Source organism: Camellia sinensis, chromosome 2 (assembly GCF_055761805.1).
Source record: "Camellia sinensis isolate YWXY chromosome 2, ASM5576180v1, whole genome shotgun sequence".
Taxonomy (NCBI): domain Eukaryota; kingdom Viridiplantae; phylum Streptophyta; class Magnoliopsida; order Ericales; family Theaceae; genus Camellia; species Camellia sinensis.
The window spans coordinates 77,920,392-77,943,201 of record NC_138962.1 but is presented as its reverse complement, the minus strand read 5'-3'; the positions used below and the strand labels follow the sequence as shown (position 1 = coordinate 77,943,201).

The 22,810-nt window shown below is 40.5% G+C and overlaps 1 protein-coding gene and 1 pseudogene across 1 annotated transcript; one reads left to right on the top strand and one right to left on the bottom strand.

Moving 5' to 3' along the window:
* Positions 1 to 1,634: 1,634 nt before the first annotated feature.
* LOC114279926 (putative pectinesterase/pectinesterase inhibitor 7) lies at positions 1,635 to 14,365 on the bottom strand (annotated as a pseudogene).
* Positions 14,366 to 14,435: 70 nt separating this feature from the next.
* LOC114324015 (uncharacterized) lies at positions 14,436 to 16,616 on the top strand. The gene is made up of 5 exons (XM_082911422.1): positions 14,436 to 14,450; positions 15,074 to 15,436; positions 15,573 to 15,685; positions 15,785 to 15,967; positions 16,118 to 16,616. The coding sequence occupies exons 1-5, from the start codon at positions 14,436 to 14,438 to the stop codon at positions 16,614 to 16,616; spliced, it is 1,173 nt and encodes a 390-aa protein (XP_082767548.1).
* The last annotated feature ends 6,194 nt before the right edge of the window (positions 16,617 to 22,810 follow it).

The following is a 22,810-nucleotide window of genomic DNA, read 5'->3' as shown; positions in this document are numbered from 1 at the left end:
AGAACAGAGTAGAGGCTAAGGTGAAAATAGATTAATTTTCTAACTGCGAACAGAATAATTTAGGCAGCAGAACAGAGGAGTTGCCAGGCGGATGTTCTCGGTTGTGTGCATGGTTATTCAACTCCTGTATTAGCTTAATTGCTCTTAGATTAATTAGTGTGTTGTAACTAATTAGCTAGTTTAATTCTAATTTGTAATAATTAGTTAATGTAGTTAATTAATTTATCTGGTGATGTAACAGTTAGTTTAATTAGGACGTTCATTTAGACCCTCCCGCGCGAGGGCAAATGTGTAATAATGTGTGTATGTCTTTCAACCCCTATTTCTTTCTTCTTTTTATTTATTTGCTTATAGTGGTTGTATAGCATCATGTTTTTCTTAGCATTTTCCATGTGTACATAACCATGTTTTTATGCCTAAGGGTTCGGCTTATCATATTAATCAATGTCAATTGCAATTCCTTAATCGATTACGTGCTTTGTCGCATGCATTGTATTGATTCACATGCCATACTAGTAGCCGAGCCTATTAATTACATGTTGCATGCACTACATTAGTCATGTTGTATTATTTAGGATCATGCATTTTTCTATTTCAGTTGTCTTTGGCTTGCCTTCGAGTGCTAGGTGAGCATTTCTTCTTTTAGCATGTTGTATGTGTTAGTGTTGCCATGTCAAGTATGTTTACGATGAGGCTAAATGCTTAGCTAATATACCTATTTGAATGCCGGTGGATAGAGGCTTTTCACTTAAGTTGGGATGATCTGATTAAATGTACATATGAGATCACTTTTTTAAGTGTTACATATTCGAAACACTACTCAAACAAACATGAAATTGAAGTCTTCTAAAATGGGCGAATTAGTCTATACTTGTGTGCATCACATAGTAAAGATAGCATAATATTCGGAACAAGAGCATATACTGTACATAAAAATCACATCATGATTAATAGAGGCCGATCTTTGATCGGGTGAGTGGGGTGCTCAATTCATTGCCTTTCCATCTTATACCTAAGTTCTCGAGCTGAGACACTTTGGTGATAACGGACTAATGGATTTTGGCACGAGTCACAGGTTTCCTAAATTTTCCAAAAATATTTAGGTGACAACTCTAAAATCTGGTAATGCAGTCCATTTTTGGCATCTTTGATTCAAAATCGATTTTCTAAAAATGATTTGCCGAATTTGGACTCTTTTGCTTATCCGTTTCACATTGCATCTGTAAAACCAGATTCAGAACCACGGGAGTCCGGACTGTAGAGCTATCGTATCCAAGGAGACTAAACCCCTCTGAGGAGCACGAAAAAACAAGCTACTTTTTCTCAAAGTCCACTTTTGAGGTTATTTTACAGATCGTCCAATGTATCAAAATACTCTTATTCTCATATTTTTTATTTTCCTAAAATACCCTTGTAGTTGGAAAGCGACACAATGGTTTCATTTTTATTTTTTTTTCATTTGGGATTGTAGGTGTGATTCTTGCGTGTGTCAACCCGAACAATACTTTTGGAATTTCCAGTCCAAATATTGAATAATAGAGACAATTTCATCGTAAATTTTAAAAAAATACAGGCATACAACATCAAATTTTAAATACAAATTAACAGAAAGAAGACATTTAAAGTTGTTATGTTCACATTAAACCACCAATGTAAGGGACGCCAGTTGTAGGCAACCAGCTATTTCTTGATATGAAGTTGAAGACAGTGAAGTTAACCGCATATGTCGCATTTATCACATGGCAACCAGGCCAAGTAACCCTGTTTGCAGTACTCGATCCCAGTCCTCTATTATTGTATTCCGCATAATACGTGTCAAGTGCAAAAGTCCCGGACCATGCAGCCCAACCAGCTGGTTAATCAAGCTATCCAAGAAGGATTGCATATAAACAGTTCTTGAGTATAGTTTCCACGGCCTGCCCAAGTACGTTTCTGTCGTGCCATTGTTCACTACCAAGTCAGGGGTAGCTGTAATCGTACAATTCTATATTGAAGTACTAGTATTCTGGTTTATATCTGTCCTTCCTTGCGCAGTGATTGTGTTAAATTGGCCTAGTATGGGAAGTCGAGGATACACATTGCGATTTTGGAAAACAATAGCTGTATTTCCAAATATGAAGTCCACCATGCCGTTGATATCACATTCCCTATAGAATTGCCTAAGTGAATGGGTGTACAAGGTTGTCCTGGTAGCCTTTAAAGCTGCACTTGTAGAAGGTGGAAAAATCGGCATTGTTTCGAAGTGCCACTGCTTACTGCTTTATAGCTCCTACTGTGTTTCGAATGGTTATGTTTATTGCTACAAATCTTGGTCCAACTACAGCTGCAATTGAAGTATCCATTGAGAATGTAAGATTAGATAATTTTGAATTGTTTTAATGTGATTGAATAGATTTGATTTACAATAAACCTGAACAAGTGTAATGGTAGATCATTAATTGTATGTCTTGGATTCTTAATCAGGAAACAAGTAGGCCAAATTTTATCTATTTTCAAATCTCTTATTGTCTTAAAATACAGAAAATTATTATATATGAATCTTGAGGCCTAATCTAACGATGATAAATGTTTTGAATAGAGAAATATAGAGATTGGGAAAAGAAGTTCTTGTGTCGATATAGGGGTTTTTTTTTTTACTATATTTGACCCATAGGTAGTAAACTACACTAAGCTTTAAATCACAAGGAAGTAAAATAGATTTGAAAAAAATAAAAAATAAAAAAATTAATAAATCCTAGGGTTTGACTCTCGTAAAAAAATAAACTTTGAATTTTAAATTTTATTAATTTAAACCTTAATCTTTTTATTTGTTTTTAATCTAAACTATCTGCTTATTTTTGTTAAGAAAAACTGTTGAAAAATAATATTCTAGTCATTATACTCAACGAAAAATGATATTTATGTACACCTATACTGAATTTAATAGCTGTGGAGAAGTGGATTTGGGGATACTCTTCCGATCCTAGGGGACGCTTTTGATCCTCTTCTAGTCACCTGAAAAAGAATGAACACTCCAGCCGGGGGTGCTAGAATTAGCACTCCGATGGGCAAGTCAGTCTCACACTCAAGATTGCTTGTATTCTAAGTTAAGCACAATAATTTTCACATACCTTTCTCAGTCTGCTATTCCTCTATTTATACTTGTTCCCTGTGCCTCGGGGCAAGGCCCACTTTTCACTCATTATCCTTCTATTCCCTCGGCTCCATAGTTTAATAACTATTCGGCCTATCTATCCATTTTATTCGGCATCCTAAACGTGCCGGATAGAGCCGAATAGTATCTGACTGGAATATGCTTCTAATTCTTTTTAATATTCGGCTCCCATAATTGCCCCCCAAACACCCCACTAGCATCATCTAGTCGGTGTGGTTGGCTTCTAATCTGGGGAGACTAAAATTCGGCGGTTAATCCTCTTCCCGATGCGTATCAGGACACGTATATGCTTTTTGGTCATTACAACGCTTTCCCGCCTCATTCGTGCTTCTCTCGCATTTATTATGATTTGAAGCTTAAGTCCCGTCGAATACATGCTTTTTCGAATATTTCGAACCTTCCGGACTGCCAATCGGTATTTCTTCTCTGGCGTTTTCTGCAACTCCTATCCGTCTGCTCCTTGTTTCCTTTGCCTTTCGTAAGTCTTCTTCTCTTTTCTATGCAATCCTACTTTTCGTATTTATTTTTTGATTTAGAATATCCTTGAGTCCTCATTAAAATGGCTAAGCATTTGAAAGACCTCCTCTCCGAGGATCGAATTTCTAGGTTCCGGAGACATTTTTCCATTCTTGATAATGTCCACCTATCTCTAGTAACGGACAATTCCCTTGATATGGAGAGGGACAACCGAAATATAATCGTCTTTCCTCTCCTATCCATTACGGAGGGCGGAGTTCGCTTTCCCCTCCATCCATTTCTTAGGGCCATCCTCCGACATTAGGGTCTGATTGCCTCGCAATCCAATGTGAATTTCTTTCGAATCGTGATGGGAATTGTAGAGTTGAATCGGCGCCTCAGGATCAACCTTGGCATTCCAGCGATTCGGCATTGCTACGCTTTAGCCAAATCCTCTGATCGGCTCGGTCATTACTTTCTCAGGGCCAAGGACACTGGCCATCATCTGGTAATGATGCTTGCCAGCTCTGGCAAACAAGTTGACGATGTAATGGTCAATGTCCGAGGCAACTGGGAATTCGGCAAAGGCGAAGATCGCGTAGACCCTATTCCCAGACGGAGGGGTGAATCAGGTTGCCGTGTAACTCCTTGTTTGTTGACCCTTCTTTTATTCGGCTCATTTTCCAAATCTAATCCTCTGTTTTTGCAGGCAATAAGTTGAAGAAGGTTCTGACCTCGGCTGACAACGTAGTCCTTACGGAAATTAAGACTGCACTAAAGTACTTTGGCCGTCCAAACATACAGAAACAAGGTAGAGCCGCCCACATTCTTCTGTGGTATGAGCCTACCTATACTACGTTCTCGGCCGCAGACAACATTTCTATCCCAATCGGTGAACAACACCATACGACTCTTGTCTTCCCTAGCTTCAAGTCTCTTAGGCAAATTGGTCTCAAAACTGCTAATTCGGAGCAAAACTTAGAGCCGGTGATCGAGGTAGTCTCTGAATCAATCAGGGAGTTCGCTACCGAGGCCGGAGAGGTTGACGAAGCCCAGAGGTCAGCGCTTGAGGCTGCCGGTCGTAACCAGCATGACTCACCGTCCACTTCGGTTGGGTAGAGTTTTCCTTCAGAGATATTTTTACAGACTTGGGGGATCTACCCGGGGATTTTTCTGAAGGCATGGCTGGGGAAAATCTCACGCAGATGGCGAGAAAGAGAAATGTTGAGCAAATGGTCGCTCGAAAAAAGGCGAAGGCCGCTCGTTCAGAGCCTGCCCCGGTTGAGTCTTTACAACCCATTACTGAAGGGGAAACGGCTCAAGTTGTTGTGGATGAGACGGAGAAGAAGGTCGAACAGCAGATTACGGAAGAACGACTAGTTCCAAAAGAGCGGGGCGAAAAACATAACGCCGAGGGAGACGTTGGCTCGGAGGATATCCCTGTTGGCAAACGGCCTCGTGTAGAGGAGTCCGGTGTCGTGTTTCCATTTGTTGTTCAACCAAAGATAAAAAACACGCCAATCTCCGCTGACGCATCCGCCATGAAGGATCCAGCCATAGCGTTGAGCTTGGCCGCCTCAGTTTCACTACTGGCTGACAAGCCTACCTTTCAAGAGGAGCTAGATTTGGCGGCTATAGCGTTCGCTGCCCAGTCGGCCCTTGTGGTATGTGTACGATTTTCACTTTTTTACTCGTTTGGTTTGGTTTGCATATGATATTCCTTAGTGTGATGATCCCAACCTGTTTTGAAGATGGTTAGAATGATAGCCGAACTAGGCCGCCGTCAGCATGATGCCATTGAAAGAATTGGCTACTTAAAGTCTGAAGTTGAAGGTGAAAGGAGCTGGGCCGAATTCTTGGCAATGAGAGCCGCAATGGAAAATGCTCGAGCTGAAGCAGAAAAGGAGAGGGCTCTGACTGCTGACCAGCTCAGATTCAAAGTCAAGGATAGGGTGAACGCGAGCGAGGAATCACTCGAGTTAGCCAAGGAGGCGCTTGCCAAGGCAAAGGCTGAGTTAAAGGAGTTGAAGGTGGCCAAGGAAAAAGCCAAATCCGAAGTTTCTATGGCGCTTGAGGCTGGAAGGAGCGCCGCCTTCAAGGAATATGTATACGAGGTCCCCAAATTCGAGAATCGGGGATTCAAACATGGATGGCTCAAAGCCCTTGCTGCCGTTGGAGTTACATTGGTCGTGCCAATTCCATACGAGCAAGTGGACGTTGAGCCGCTTGAGTCTGATCCCGAGGATTGATCTGGGAGACATTCTACTTTTATTAAGTATATTCAATTTCAATTTCAATGTACGCTTTTTAGTTTTCATATGTAAAATGTCCACTGCCAGCGCCCAGTTTATGAACGAAAATTTTATATGCTCTCAAATTATTTCTCGTATTGTTTGTTGTATGAGTGTATAGTTAGGAGAATCAGCAGTTAGAACCAAATGTCAAGCTCGCGTGAGATGGCAGACTTAACAGCCGATTAAAATTAGGGATCTGATCTAATCATAAATAGAATAAATTCATGACTACTATTCAGAAAAATCGATTTCTGGAACGGTTGGGGCACTCGAGCCGTATTGATTGACTAATCTGCCCTTGCCCCAGCTAGTTCATGAACGCAAAACGCCAGGAACTGATTTAATCATAAATAGAATAAATTCATTACTGTTCAGACAAATCGATTCAGAGAACAGCTGGGGCACTCAAGCCGTATAGATTGATTAATCTGCCCTGGCCCCAACTGGTTCATGGACGTAGAACATCGGGATCTGACTTAATTATAAATAGAATAAATTCATGACTACTGTTCAGATAAATCGATTCATGGAACGACTGGGGCACTCAAGCTGTATAGATTGATTAATCTGCCCTTGCCCCAGCTGGTTCATGAACGTAGAACGGCGATTATCACGTAATGAATCTTGTATGGAATAACCGACGCGTGGAAGGGCTGGGGCACTCGAGCCATATTGATTGATTAATCTGCCCTTGGCGCTTCAATATTAATGAGACAGCCTCGGAGATGCTGCCCTTGTAGGGAATAAATAGGCGTGTACTTCGTGAACGAGGGTCCTAGTTATGCGCTTAGTGAGCATCTTAGACCCGCCCTTTGAGAAAGATTAAACAAGTGCGAATGTCAAATAAGCTTTTCTTCAACAGCAGAGGTGAAAGGAAGACGCTAGCTGAGCTAGGAGGTGCCATGAATCGAAGCGGTGAACACTTACGAACGGGCGGTAGGACTTCAAGGGATCGAGAGAGACACCCATCTCCTCGTCGTTGAAGTAAATCGCCTAGGAGGGACAATCAGCCACAACGTAAGTCTCCTCAGTCCCGTCCTGGAAGGGAATCCAACGCAACTCCTTATTCATTGAGTTTCGCGGTCTTTGTGGGTAATAGAGCAATGACGGAGGCGGATGCGATCATTCGAGATCCAAATGTGGCAGTCGAGTTTACTCGACAAATTTTTCCGCCTGAAGTTCAGCAGTCGATAGTAGATCGGCCGGACATCGAAGTGTTTCGTGAAGGCATTCATGGGGCGGTGATGGGACTGTACACGGCTTATGAGATCGGCATACGTCTCCGCGCCGCTTGCCGCGACATAGAACAGAGAGATGAACGAATTCGGAAGTTAGAAGCTCGCGTCGAGAAGGCCAAGCGTGAGCTAAGGAAAATCGAGCCTGCCGGGGCCCAATCAACCGGCCAACCCAACCCGATTGTCGAAGAAAAGGTCACTCAAAGGCTGACTAGTGATGCGATCGCCGATCGTAATACGACTAGCATGTTCGCGATTGAGACTGCGGGAGGCGTGGCCTATGAAAAAGGATTCCATGACGGCCGACTGGTCGGAATTCAGAAGACCAAAGAGAAACTCGCTGAGGAAGTTTGCCGATGTGAAAATCGTGGCTTTAAGCACGGTTGGATCAAGGCATCTCAAGCCACGGAAGCTCTCCGAGCGTCGGGAATTGATTCGGCGCTGTCACTCTACCAACGTAATCATTTTCCCTTTTCCGCGTTTGAAGTCGAGAAGAGTGAGGATGAGGGCGAGGTCGAATAAAAATACTATGTAATTGTGTAGTTATTGCCTGATTGAATAAATCATCCTATTTTAAATGTTTCATTGTAACCTGCATTCAGCACACTCGCGTTTGCATACATTTTCATTGTATAAACATTGTCCGGCCCAAGTTAAGTAGGCATTTAATTCCGAATGGTTATATGCTGCTTGTCATGAGCATTCTTGGTTAAATGTCATTCGTTTCACGCATGATCAATCCGCCGATTAGGCTCTGAATTCGGAGGCCTAATCGGCCCAAAGGTGTCACGCTCCAAGGGCTCCAAATCCGAAAAATATCACCCCATCTATAATTGCCATAATTAGTCCATTTTAACTCCAAAAAGCCAAAAATTAGTATATGGAGCGGCTATGGCCAATATCTACCGGCGTCCGTCTTTTGGGGTTCAGTATTAATGAAATCGCCTCGGGGTCACCGCAAGGATTAGAAATAAATTACCTCGGAATTTTTGCCCTAGTAATTTCACTTATTGTGTTTAGACTCGCTTTAAAACAACTTTGTTGCGTGGGGTCAGACAATTGTGAATTTTCTTCACCAGCAAAAGAGAGGCTCGAACTTTGGCTGAGCTCGATACTGTAATGAATCGTAGCAGAGAATCCACCCGTACAAGAGGTGGGGCGTTCAAACAATGGGAAAAACATCAGCCTCCAGGTCGTCGAAGCAGATCACCCCGAAGGAAGGATGAGGCCGACGTAGCGTCGCGATCGTTGAATTTTACTGTTTTCATGGGGAATTCCTTTCTTGTCCTGGATCTTGGCCTTGACATTGTCAATGGTGTCAAGGCTCTCTACCTTGAGGGTGATTGTCTCACTGGTGTGAACATTGTGGATTCAAGCACGGTCAGATCGAAGCATTTCAAGCTACGGACGGTCTCTGAGCAATGGGCGTTGATTCGGCGCTACCGCTATACCAACACGACCACTTCCCCTCTTTCGCCTTCGAAGCTTGAGAAGGGTGAGGATGAAGGCGACGTCGTATGAAAATAGATATTGTAATACTCGAATGCGGATTGCGTTTTTGTAATTACTGTTTTAATCGAATAAAATATTTTTATTTTAAAAGTCTGTATCTCATTGTGAATTTTTGTTAAGCATCTTATTTCGAGTGTTGGCACGTTTTGTTCTGTTCATGCGGTTGTGCTGGCTCAAATTACATATCCCTGCTTTGACATGAACCTGGAGGGCGCTCTGGTTTGGAGGCTTTATCGGCCCAACGATGTCATGCGCCGAGAGGGCTCCGAATGGGGAGACCAATCGTGAATCCACGAGGGGCGCTCCGAATCTGGACACTTAATCAGCCCAGCGACATCATGCGCCGAGGCAGCTCCGAATCCAGAGACTTAATTGGCCTAGTAACGTCATTCGCCGAGGGGGCTCCGAATCCAGCGATTTTTTGGCCGATCGTGATATCCATGAAGGGCGCTCCGAATCCAGAGACTTTATCGGCCCAACGACGTCATGTGCCAAGGGGGCTCTGAATCTGGAGACTTTTTGGCCAGTCATGATATCCACGAAGGGCGCTCTGAATCCAGAGGCTTTATCGGCCCAATGACATCATGCGCCGAGGGGGCTTCGAATCCGGAGACTTTTTGGCCAGTCGCGATATCTACGAAGGGTGCTTCGAATTCGGAGGCTTTATCGGCCCAATGACGTCATGCGCCGAGGGGGCTCCGAATCCGGAGACTTTTTGTCCACTCGTGATATCCACGAAGAGTGCTCCGAATCCGGAGGCTTTTTGTCGGAGCACCTTTCAGCTAGATTTTGCAGTGGGTGGGACTACAACTGTTCAAGAAGAATCCTTGCATTACAAAGATGGAATGTGTACATGGCGAATCTTTTAGAGCTAAGATCATTCCCCACAAGTCGGGTTTAATGACAAAATTTTCGAGTTCCAAGGCCGCGACGTATTTCTAAGCCGATAAGGAATCCTTCTGATAATGGCCTAATTGAGGATCAACTCTCCCGGTGTATAGCGGTGCAGCTGAACGCGTTGATTATATGACTTGGCAAGTTGTTGCTGGTGTTGCCTAGGACTATTGTGGCTTTTCGATATGGAGTTGTCCGACATCGTTGAGGATGTTTCGATTCGACACTTCGGAGGAGTTGGCCTGCGACTTTGCAGGCGTCTTTCTAGAAAGGAGATAACATGTTTGTGCAGATTGCCGGGAACCACGGATTTGCTCAATGTCGTGTACAGTCCGGAAGCGCAGCAGCCGATGGTAGGTGCTTGGCACGGCTTGAATAGCATGCAACCAAGTTCGCCCCATTATGAGATTATATGGCAATGGGAGCTTGATGACCAAGAACTCTACATCCATCGTTTGGGAGCCTACTCAAACGCGTAGTGAGATTTTCCCCAACGAGTACTTTGGATTTGCGTTGAAGCCGAACAAAGGATGAGGAGCTGGAGACAGGTCTGATTCGTTGAAGCCGAGTTTCATAAAGGTTTTGTAATACATAACCACTGAAGTGCTCCCTTGGTCTTTGAGGACGCGCTCAACGATAGATCGACTCACGTGTAGCTCAATGACCAATGGGTCACTATGGGGGAGTGTTACGTCGATAAGATCGGAATCGTCGAGGACAATACTCGGAGCTTCGTGGGGCTGCTGAATTGCGTGTAGGGCAAGTGGTGTTGGAAGGCCGTATATCATATGAATGATGCCGAGCGGAGGTGAATCCTGCCGAAGGGCAACTATTTTGATTGCGTTTTTTCGGACATGTTGCTAGAGTCGAGCATCTTGCACCAATTCCTCAAGGTGGTCTTTCAGTGCATAACAGTTGTCCGTATCATGACCGTGATCTTTGTGATATTCACAACGCTTGTCTCGTCGTCTCGTGTCGGGAGGTCCCACCATTTTGGACAACCATTTGAAGAACGGAAGATGTTGGATTTAGGACAGAACCGAGCTGATTGGCTCTGACAGCTCCGTGTATTTCTTGTCGGCACGCTTTGTGCGCCTGTTATCAACTTGCAATTGCTCATTTGTTCGGTGTGAGCATTGTTCGCTTGATCGGCGAGAATCCCGTTTCTTGTCTCGTTTAGCCCGCTGTCGTGGTTCAGGGCTCTGAGGAGGTACAGAACTTATTGGCTGAGCAATTTCAGGGGGGGCCATTTTTATGGCAATGTGTCCGGCTTTAACCCGCAAGGCGTCATCTTCCACTTTGCAGTATTCCTTTACTTTCTTCATCAACCCCCAGACTGTTTTGGGGGGTCTTCTAGTCAAGGAACTGCGGAGGGCGCTATCTGGGTGTACTCCCATTTTGAAGGTGGTGATGGCCATGGAATCGTTGCAAGCATCATCAACAAGATTAAAGCACTCTCAATATCGTGTCGAATATGCTCTTAGTGTTTCTCCTGGCAGGATTTGCATTGCCTAGAGAGAGTCGGCTTGTTTCGGCTGAACCTCGTTGGTGATGAATCTGGCTCTGAAGGACTTCTGTAGTTGGTGGAAGGTTTTGATCGAAGTCGGTTCTAGTTTATAATACCACCTGACAGTCAATGGTCCTAAGTTGCTAGGAAATATTCGGCACATGAGGGCCTCGTCGTCTGCATGCAATGTCATGGCTTGCTTGTAGTATCGGATGTGATCAGTGGGGTCTAACTTTCCGTCATAGAGAGTGAATGACGGGGCTTTAAACTTTTTGGGAAGGATTGCCCTTGTGATCCGTCGCACAAAGGGATCATGTTGGTCCTCGTCATCTGAGCCTTTTCTTCTGCGCTTATGCCTTATACGTTGGCCCTCTTCAGAGGAGCTAGAAGTTGCAGGTTGTCATTTCTTTTTGGGCTCCGGAGATAGTGAGTCGGAGTCACTATCAGTGTCTTGTTGCTCGAGATTGTCGATCAGCTGCTATCAGAGGCCGTTCCAGATCTTGGCACATGGCTTGTTTGGACTTTGCCACCTCTAGGGCCAAATCCTGATGAAGACGCTCATTCTCAGCGATCATGTTGTCCAACCGCTGCTCGTTTTGCTTTGCTTGTTCCATGATCGCTTGCATTGCCTCATGCTCTGGGTCGAAGGTGAGGCGAAGTTCAAAGCGCGTCGTGCCGGGATATTCTCCGGTCCATGCATGTTTGTTGGAGTAAAATCGTCTAACTGCGTGGTTTCATCAGTGGCTATCGGAGGGTCCTCCATCACGCCCGCCATGGATGTGCTTGAGTATTCCCACAGACGGCGCCAGTTGTGGAGAAGTGGTTTTGGGGATACTCTTCCGATCTTGGGGGACGCTTTTCCTCTTCTAGTCACCTGAAAAAGAATGAACACTCCGGTCGGGGGTGCCGGAATTAGCACTCCGACGGGCAAGTCAGTCTCACACTCAAGATTGCTTGTATTCTAAGTTAAGCACAATAATTTTCACATACCTTTCTCAGTTTGCTATTCCTCTATTTATACTCGTTCCCTGTGCCTCGGGGCAAGGCCTACTTTTCACTCATTATCCTTCTATTCCCTCGGCTTCATAGTTCAATAACTATTCGGTCTATCTATCCATTTTATTCAGCATCCTAAACGTGCCGGATAGAGCCGAATAGTATCTGACTAGAATATGCTTCTAATTCTTTTTAATATTCAGCTCCCACAATAGCTAAAATATATTTTTCCATTGATTTTACTTATCGAAAATAGACAAATAATTTAGACGGAAAGCAAATCAAAAAAATTAAGGTTTAAATTGAAAAACTTTAAAAACCTAGGAGTTATTACCTTAGGTTTTTTTATTTGTTTATAATTTCCCAATAAAATTTTCCCTTACATATAATTATTTATAAATGAAGAGAAGAAAAAGATGTAAAATGTAAAATAAAGAAGTAATATTAAATGTTAATTGTAATAGTTTATTATTTTAACATTTTTACATTTAAAAAAATTAAATTAGGATTAGTTGGTGAAAATTCTATTCCTATGAGGCCATATGTCATTTAGTCCAAGTTTTAGATTATTATTATTATTATAATTATTATTATTATTATTATTATTATTATTATTATTATTTTGTGAGAATGACACTAGTTGAAAAGTTTCTAGAAAGTCTTTGGCTACGACGATAGCTGGTAGCCGTGAAGTAAACAGAGAGAGGATATTGAACAGATATGTGACATGCGTACATATAGAGATAAATTGGAATAGATGTTGCACTGATAGGTTACACGTGTACAAATAGTAAGACATTTAAACAGATAGATAGATATGTACGTTTTGAACAAATATGTCTTTTTTTGACAAATAATGTTCTTTTAGTCTAAAAGGATTTAAACTTGGGCCGATTGGCCTAAGAGTTTCAAAAATAGACTTCTAGTGTCTATTAAATTATATATTATATACATATAATTATAGGACAATTTAAAAAAAAAAAAAAAAAACAAAAAAAAAAAAACTCAAGATTTGATCCTTCTAACAAAATAATCCTTGCATTTTTTATTAGATAAAATTCATTTTGCATCCTTATGGTGTGGCTCGATAGCAATTTACCCCATTGTCCTTTAAAAATAGCCATATATCCTTATGTGATTTTAAATTAAAATGCAACCTTAACACGGTTAATCTTAACAATCAAAAGATACCCTTTATGTATTCTTGTTCTATTTTTGGCAATCTTTGTAAATAAGTAAATAAATTTAGGAAAAATTAGTAAAACATCCCACTCGAACTTTGAATAGTAAGAGAGGTCCAAGATTTTTTTTAGCTAAGGTCCCTCAATATTTTCACAGAGAAAATTCAACTAAGAGAAATTTTCTCCGATTTAGAGAAATATAACCCGACTCAAAGAAATTTCGGTTCCAACTTAGAGAAATTTCGAAATTTCTTTAGTATGATAATAGAGAAATTTCAAAATTTCTCAGTGAAATTAGAGAAATTTCTCTGTAAAAATTAAAATTTTTCTGAGTCGGGCAAAATTTCTCTAAATCAAATTTTTTTTCTGTAGAAATGCTGAGAAACCTTAACTACTATAAAAATATTGTATGTCCGTTATCTTATAAAATAATATGACTGACTTTATAAAAACTTTCCCATAAATTTACATCTATAACTAAGCAAAAAAATTAAAAACATAACGCAAAACTAATTTAAGAAATTAGAGTTTCCCAAATATTTTTTTAAATAAAATTATTTTTTAATTTTAATTATTATATATAAAATGTCTAAAATATCCATTTTCTTTGAGTAGAATCTAAATGATAAATGTCTAAGCTTACCAACTACTGCAGAACTAAATGTAGTCCACCTATCAGCCACATTATCGTTCCCCATGATTATAGTCTTGTCAATGCCGTCTCCGACTACCATCAAGTACTGTTTGCTCTTTGCAATCGAAGTGTACTCTTCATATAGTCCTCCAACTACATAAACCATGACGTATCCCGTGTTAGCAGTAGTGTTGTTTGGGGCCGCAGCCATCGCATCACTAATGGTCGTGAAATTTCCACTTTCGTCCTTGTTTACAATCACCATATTGTTCACCTTCACTTGACCGCCCTCACTCGTTTGCAATAACTTTCTTTCACTCACCGACTCATAAACCTTCCGATGTTGGCTCGACATTTCCAGACCCAAATGACCATTTTTGGAAAACATTGACTCTCTTTCTGCTAGCCACCTGTCTTTTCCTGTTTTAGGAACGTAACCGTACTTAAACAGGGCAAAAGATACGCTGTACAACTTGTTTCCATTGTCGAAAGGACTTAAAAAGTTGTTCTGAATGCTAGAAGGTGGAGTTGTGGCTTGAAGCCCATCCGAACATGTTTGATGGTTGGTTATAATGACACTAAGCAAGGTATGTGTATCATCGGATTGTGAACTTTGAAGGGTATCTGTAGAATCGATGGATTGAATAGTGGTCGACAAGAAATCCATGTTTGAGTCGAGGAGGGATTGGCAATCTTTGAGATCACAAATGGTGGGTTGAGAGAGCCCATTTGGAAGTGCGAGGTAGCTATTGACCAATGAAGGAAATGACTGGTTGTTTTTAGGGAATAACGAATGGAAAACCGGGCGTAGTTGTATATAATGGAAGATTGGTTGTTTGGTAACATGGATTGGCAGAAGAAAGGGTAAGGGATGGAATTGCAAATGACATCTGGTGAGCTAGAGATTTTTGCAAGGGATGAAGAGAAGAAATGGAGGGCGAGAAAGAGAGACAGAAAGCAAATAGTAGAATGCATGGAAGCCATGTTTGTGATAGTCTAGTTTTGGTGTAGCAATGTATTGTGGGATGGACTATATATATACTTCTACGAGTATTTATATGCAAAACCATTTGAATTTAAAGCTGTGATTGCGACTTTTTCGTTGGCATCGTCTTCAAAGTCAGGTTCTAGCAGCGGGAGAATTATTCTTAATGAAGCTCCAGCAACTGTGCAGTTGGGTAAAGCTTTGGGTATTGACTTTGATGCTTAGAAAGATGTTGTGCTTAGCAAAATTGCTGAATTGGAGAGGAAAGATTTGGTAAGGATCCAGCGTTGTTGTTCCAGGAATTTTATTATGGTAGCTGGTAAAGTTAAATTTGATTTTGATGGTGTGTTAGTCAATCTTTATGCTCCTAATGAAGTTGTCAAGAGAAGAGAATTATGGGATTTGATTGTTAGGATCAAACCATTGTTTCCCAAGCCCTGGTGCATTAGGGGTGATTTCAATGAGATTAGGTGTATTAATGAAAAAGTAGGTTGCTCCAGGAGAAGTGTGGGTATGCACGATTTTAATGAGTTCATTGATAATCTTGAGGGGGGTGGAGCTGCCAATGTTAGGGAGAAAATTCACGTGGTGCAATTCCAGGGAAAATGGAATTTGGAATCGCATTGATAGGTTCATTTTTGATTCTGAGTGGCTTGCTGTTTTCGATTTTAAATTTTGGGGCTTACCTAGGACTTTATCTGATCATTGTCCTATTATTTTGAAGGAGGATAATAGGGAATGGGGTCCTAAACCCTTTTGGTTTATGAACTGTTGGGTTCTCCATTCTGACTTTCTGCCTATGGTTGAAAAGGTTTGGCTTGAAGGAGGGTTTGAAGGGTGGGCTGGTTATAAGTTATTCAAAAAATTGGGTCGTTTAAAAAAGCATCTTCAGGAGTGGAATGTAACTGTGTTTGGTAACCTTTCATCCCAGTGAAGACTTGTTGAGGAGGAGTTCCATCAGCTAGACTTGCTAGCCGAGCCTGGAGAGTTATTGGTTGTCGAGAGGTTCAGAAGAGCTGAGTTGAAGGAGTTAATTTGGAAATTAAGTAAGAGGGTTGAGTGGTTTTGGCTCCAAAAATCCAGACAAGATTGGGCTCTTAGAGGTGATAAGAACACAAGGTTTTTCCATTTGATGGTTAAGTGCAGACAGAATATTAACCTCATTAACTTAGTGGTAGCTAATGGGGTGGCGGTTGATGAACCAGCAACAGTAAAAATAGAGGTCTGGAATCACTTCAAGAGTGCTTTTTAAGAATCTTGGAAGGTCAGGCCTAGAATACGGGGTGTCTTTCAGACCTTAGCTGGTTCCCAAGCTTCTGATCTCGAGAAAAAGTTCACAGAGGCTGAGGTGTGGAATGCTTTGAAGGCTTGTGATGGGAATAAGGCCCCTGGGCCAGATGGCTTTAATCTTTTGGCTATTAGGAAGTGTTGGAATTTTATGAAAGAGGATATCATGTTATTTTTCAAAGAGTTTTTTGCTAATGGAAAGCTGGCCTCCGGTCTTATTTCTTCTTTTATTGATCTTATTCCTAAGAGTGATAATCCAAGTAGCCTCAATAATTACAGACCTATTAGTCGTATTGGCTCCATGTACAAGATTCTAGCCAAAGTGCTTTCTAATAGGCTAAAGTTAGCTATTCCTTCTATTATTAGCCCTACCCAGTTAGCTATTCCTTCTATTATTAGCCCTACCCAGTTAGCTTTTTTAGGGAGGAGATTCATCCTTGATGGGGTGTTTGTAGCAAATGAGGTGTTGGATTGGTGGTAGAGTAAAAAGAAGAAAGGTGTGTTTATTAAAATCAACTTTGAAAAAGCGTATGATTGTGTAAATTGAAGCTTCTTGCTTAATATGATGGAGAGTTTTGAATTTGGCCATAATTGGAGGAGTTGGATTCAAAGTTGTGTTACTAATGCTAGAATTTCTGTCTTAGTCAATGGCAACACTACAAATGAGTTTATTGCTGAATGGGGTTTAAGACAAGGGGATCCTCTCTCTCCTTTTCTATTTAATCTGGTTATGGAAGGCCTTAATATTTTGATCTTGAGGGCTAGAGAGTTGGGACTCTTTAATGGGGCTATTATTGGGAATGAATTGATTAAGGTTTCACATCTTCAATTTGCGGATGACACCATCTTATTCTGTGAGGCCAATCAAGAGGAAATTCTTTGCATTAAGAGGTTGCTAAGATGTTTTGAAGTTGTGTCTGGCCTCAAGATTAACTACAGCAAAAGTATGGTTATTGGAGTTCATGTAGAAAAGGTTAGTCTGGACCAGTATGCTAATATTCTCAATTGCTCCAAAGGTGTGCTTCCTATTTCTTTTTTGGGCCTCCTTCTGGGTGTTAGTCCTAGACTCAAATCAACATGGGCTCCTATTGTTAGGAAGTTTAAAGTTAATCTTGTCGGCTGGAAGAGAAGGCATCTATCTTTTGGTGGAAGATTATCTTTGATCAAATCTGTGTTGAGCAATCTTCCCGTCTATTATTTATCTTTGTTCAAGATACCTTAAGGAGTTGCTAAAGAACTTGATAGAATTCAGGTTTCCTTTTTATGGGGGGTTCTGATCTTAAGAAAAAGGTTCATATGGTTAAGTGGTCTAAAGTTACTAAAGAATTGAGAGATGGTGGTCTTGGTATTAGAAGGATTAGAGATGTGAATCTGTGCCTTCTGGCTAAGTGGTGGTGGAAGTTTGGGTGTGTGGAGAATGCTCTTTGGAAAGAAATTATCTGTAATAAATATAAGTATGATCCAAAATCTTGGTTGCCTTCAACTGATTCCCAGATCAGTGGTTCTAGAGTATAGATTGACATACTGTGAGTAGTTGTATCTAAGCATATCTTCTTTGATTTTCTACACTCTCATATTAGAATTGATTTAGGAGATGGGAATAGATGCTCTTTTTGGAATGACTCATGGACTAGTGCTGGTTGTTTAAAGTTGGCTTTCCCTAGACTGTTTATGCTCTCATAGGTTAAAGAGGCCTCTGTCTTTGATATTTTGAGTAAAACGTCTTCTCGTAATGGGTGGGTGTTTAACTTCAGAAGAAGACTCTATTCTTGGAAATCCGTAGATCTCTTTAATTTTATTCAATTGCTTAATTCTGGCCTAGTGTTAAGATCTGGTGTTGAGGATAAATTGGTGTGGACTTTTGGTGCCTCAGGGGTTTACTCAGTGAAATTAGCTTATGAATGGATTTCCTGGATTGACATATCAAGTGTTCTGGTGCCTAGTTTGCTTTGGAAGGGCATCTGTCCACCTAAAATGCAATTCATCTGTTGGTTGGCATGGAGTGGCAGACTCAAAACTTCTGTGTTTCTTCAGAATATTGGAGCTCTTGATCCCAGTGGTCCTTCTCTATGCTGCTTTTGTAATTCTTGTGTTGAAGATGTGAGTCATGTTCTACTTCATTGTCATTTTGCTTGGTGTATCTGGTCTGACTTGGTAAAATGGTGGAGTTTGGTATGGGTTGTGCCTGAAAATGTAACTCAGCTTTTGGATTGATGGAGTGGATTTAAATTTAAGAAAATGCTCCAGAGTATGTGGGATGCCTTGCCATCTGTGGTTATGTGGTTTGTGTGGAAGGCTAGGAATGAGATTAGATTTGCTGGTTCAAGGGCTAACTGGTGTGAAGTTTGTGAGTCCATCAAGTTACACATTGCCTTTTTGGTGAAATATCACAGTAAAAAGGAGTGGATTGTTCAATCAATGATCTGCTGTATAATTTGGAATCCATCAGGGGGCTTTGAATTGTGGCTGTTGTTGTATATCTTTTGATTCAGGTATAGTGGTTTTGTTGTGTTTGCTGCTTGTGTGTTGCTCTGCTGGTGGCTGTTGGTGTTGATGTGTTGTGTTGCTGCTACTGCTGTGTTGGTATGCTGGGGTTGTGTGTCCAATGGTTGCATATTGCTTCCTTGGTGAAGTTCTATTCTCAGGGGTGGCTTTTCAATCATTGTACTGTCTGCTGCTGTAGAGTTGCTCTGTGCTGCTCTGATGCTGCTGTTGTGTTGTTCTGATGATGTGTGCTTCTGTGATTCTTTGTCTTGGTTATTCCTTTTGCTGGTTGAACTTTTATCAACTAGCTCTTGGCTTCTGTTAGCACATGTTTGGGTGGCTTTCTTGTGCCATCCTAGTTTTTATCTTTATTGATGTAAGATGTAAGGTTTTCTCCTTGGTTCTTATTCAATAAAGTTTATTTTTGCTGATAAAAAAAAAAAAAAAAAACTTCTATGTCTGCTGACAAGCATGCTGATGTTGATATGCATCTTATGCTTTGTTTTTTTGTTATTCCACATTGAAGTTGGCAAGGAAATTAGTCTGTTGTAAGTTGGGGTCTAGACTATACCAGATCAACCCAATCACCATGACTCTTGCAAAAAATTATGTAATAATGTGATTTTAATCTATAAAATAATAATGATTAATTGAAACAACTTTGTAACAGTTGGTGGACATATGGGAATTTCAAATCACATATAAAAATATGAGAATAATATATAGTAAGAAATGTCTGATCGTGAAAATTAAGGAGACGTGTTCTTCCTCATATGAAGGTGCTTATTGGATGTAATAATTTGAAAGTTCAATCCAAGTACTCATGTTCTTTCTTATTAAGTATTGATTTCCACTAGAATGATACATAAATGAGTCACGAATCAAAGCTGGTCATTCAATTAAGGGCAAATTAAACTTGTAATCCCTATGTTTTATTGTTTGTGTTATTTTGGTTTCTACAGTTTGAATTGATTCAATTTTGACCCTTAATTTTTGATTTTGCGTCAATTTAATCTAATTGATAATATCGGTGGAGTTTTTGACAAATAAAATTATTGAATTGGTTAAGGTTAAGTCATTAAATTTACCCACCCAAAAATAAAAAAAGTAAAAAAAATATTAAATTGATCACGTTAACAATTTTGCTCCTAAAAGTTTGATACATGTCGCTCATGTACACATTTGCCATTAAAAATACTAACAATTAGAATTATTGGAATAATTTGAGACAAAATAAATATATATACATATATATATATATGGTCCAAATTGATCCAATTGAAATTACAGGGATAAAATTGACACGAGTCAAAATATAGAGACTAACAGTGTAATTTACCCTTAAATTAATAAAATTGGTTTGAAGTACACTACTAAATAATCTCAACATACAACTATTTTGTAGATGAATTGGCCTTCAGCATTTCTTAGCAATCTCATTGCTTTCACTAGCCAATGGCTCTAGTATTTGTAGAAGAAATTTTGTAATATTTGATATTTACACTCTATTTGCTTTGAGTGGAAATATTTTAGTTTCACAAATTTTTCAGTAATTTTTTAGAAAAAATACGATGAAAAATAAATTAATTTGAGTAGAAAATATCTTTTGCTTTTATAAGGTACAAAATACGTTTAAATTGAAATTGTTATGTGAGTAATTCTGATATATTGAATTGAATGAATAATACAATAGCAGAAGCCTGTATATATAAGCTGAAAAGAAACCTAGATAGGTACATAAGAAGATAGAGATACAATGAGATTGAGATAGAGATAGAAGGAGATAGAGATAGAGATATATCTACAATACAAATAGATAAGCATAATAATATACAGCTAACACCCCCCCTCCCTCAAGCTTAAGGTGGTAAGACAGACATCAACTGGAGCTTGGAGAAGAGATCAGAGAAGCGGCCTGGAAACTGAGCTTTGGTGAAAAGGTCGGCAGTCTAATCAACAGAAGCAACAAAGTGAAGACGAATAAGGCCACTAGTAACATGCTGGCGTATGAAATGGAAATCAATCTCAATATGCTTGGTGCAATCATGGAAGACATCGCTATGTGCAATCTAAATAACACTTTGATTGTTACAATAAGTAGTGGTGACAGTAGAATGAGAAACTCCCATGTCAGAAAAAAGCCAATGAAGCCACACAAGCTCTTGAGTAGTGTCAGAAAGAGCACGATACTCTGTCTCGATACTAGAATGAGCAACAAAAGTTTTCTTCTTGCTACGCCAGGAAATGAGATAGTTGCCTAAGAAAAAAACAGAACCCAGTAGTGGAACAACGGTTAGTAGGATCCCCGATCCAATCGGCACCAGAAAATGCATGCAGTTGTAGAGAAAAATGAGGGGAGTAGTGAAGACCATGAAACAGAGTTCCTTTGAGATAACGCAAAATGCGAACGAGAGCATCATAGTGTGGAGAACGAGGAGCAGCCATGAACTGACTGACAATATGAACAACATAAGCAATATCTGGACGAGTAACTGTGAGATAGACAAAACTGCCAACTAGTTGACGATATAAAGTGGCATCAGTCAATAGGGAATTGTCAAGGGGTGCAAGACAAGTTTGAGGATCAATCGGAGCAGTGGCATTCTTGCAATCGGTAAGGCCAACACGAGCCAAGAGATCAGAAGCATACTTGGCGTGGGTAAGAAAATAACCAGAGGAATCTTGGCAAATTTCCAAGCCAAGGAAGTGGCTAAGCAAACCCAAATCTTTCATCTCAAACTGGCGATTGAGAAACTGTTTAAGACTAGAAAGGCCCATAGTGTCATCTCCAGTGACAATCATATCATTTACATAGAGAAGAAGGAGAATAGTACCATGCTCTGTCTTACGTATAAACAAGGCAGAATCATGGGCACTGGAGGAAAAACCGAAGTCATAAATGGTGGAGCTGAACTTAGCAAACCAGGTACGCAAAGCTTGTTTCAAACCATACAAAGCACGACGAAGTTTGCAAACTTTGTTTGATGGAACAGAAGAACCAGGAGGAGGTTGTATATAAACTTCCTCAGTGAGGTCACCATTGAGAAATGCATTCTTGACATCTGTCTGAAAAAGACTCCAGTGGCGAGTAGCAACAATTGCAAGTAAGTTGCGAACTGAAGTAAGACAAGCAACAAAAGCAAATGTTTCCTTATAGCCAATACCATATTCTTGAGTAAATCCCCGAGCTACAAGGTGAGCTTTGTAACACTCAATGGAACCATCAAAATGAGTTTTGAGCTTGTAAACCCATATACAACTGACAGTACTCTTTCCAGGAGGAAGATCAACCACATCCCAGGTGTAGACACCCCATTTTTGACCGTCCTCAAGACTTGGATGCTCTTTCAGGTACATTCGGTGACAAGTGTGATTGCTCGTTGAGCACTCGAAATCTGCGATGAAACGCCACAGGTTTGAGCTTTCCAAACCCTGCATCCATTCTTTCTCATTTTTGGACCATGTTTTGGTCCTTCCTGCTTGTTGTTTGTGGTGCAATGCCGGCCATGCATCTTGGCCTGTCAGCCATTGATGAGGCCTGCCGGCCATCAATGAGCCATTATCGGCCATCACTGATGGTTGGCCGGCCACCAATGCATCAGTAGATATTTGTAGATATTTTTGACAGCTGTTTGCACATAATGGCCCATCTGCTTGCACGTGGATGGTTGGATCTTTACAAGAGGCCTTTGTATCTTCTATATATAGAGGTCACCTTCTTGCATGTGAGGGGTTGAACATTTTGGAAGGCAAAAATTTCTCTCTCTCTCTCTCTCTCTCTCTCTCTCTAGAATCCTTTATCTCTATATTTTGTGCTTGAAAGTGAGTTTTCTCTACAAATTTGCACTAGCACCCATAGCGAAACACCTTCACCTTGGAGCTGAGGTTCTTGGAGGCCTTGTTTGAGCTTCTTAGAGTGGTTTTAGCTCAAAATCCTTGCTATTTTGTTACTGTGCTTCAAGGGTAAGAACTTAACTCTTTTAAGCCTTGTTTTAATTCATTGTTTGGCCATCTTTGTATGCTACTTTGAAGTTGGTTTTAACCCCTAAAAAAACTGATTTTAAGATTTTAAAATGGTGGTTTAAGCCTTGCTGAGTTAAAGGGGATTGTCTCCTATTTTGCTCTTTGGCTTGTGAGGCCATTTGTGCTACTTTTGAAAGTTTTTAAAGTCAACCTTTTTTGGCCTTTAAA

What these genes read in the sequence shown, in the direction of transcription:
- LOC114324015 (XM_082911422.1), top strand. An exon ending in CTTGAAGGAGGGTTTGAAGG is followed by an intron (nt 15,686 to 15,784) that starts GTGGGCTGGTTA and finishes ATCCCAGTGAAG; the next exon opens with ACTTGTTGAGGAGGAGTTCC. An exon ending in AGAGGTGATAAGAACACAAG is followed by an intron (nt 15,968 to 16,117) that starts GTTTTTCCATTT and finishes TTGGAAGGTCAG; the next exon opens with GCCTAGAATACGGGGTGTCT.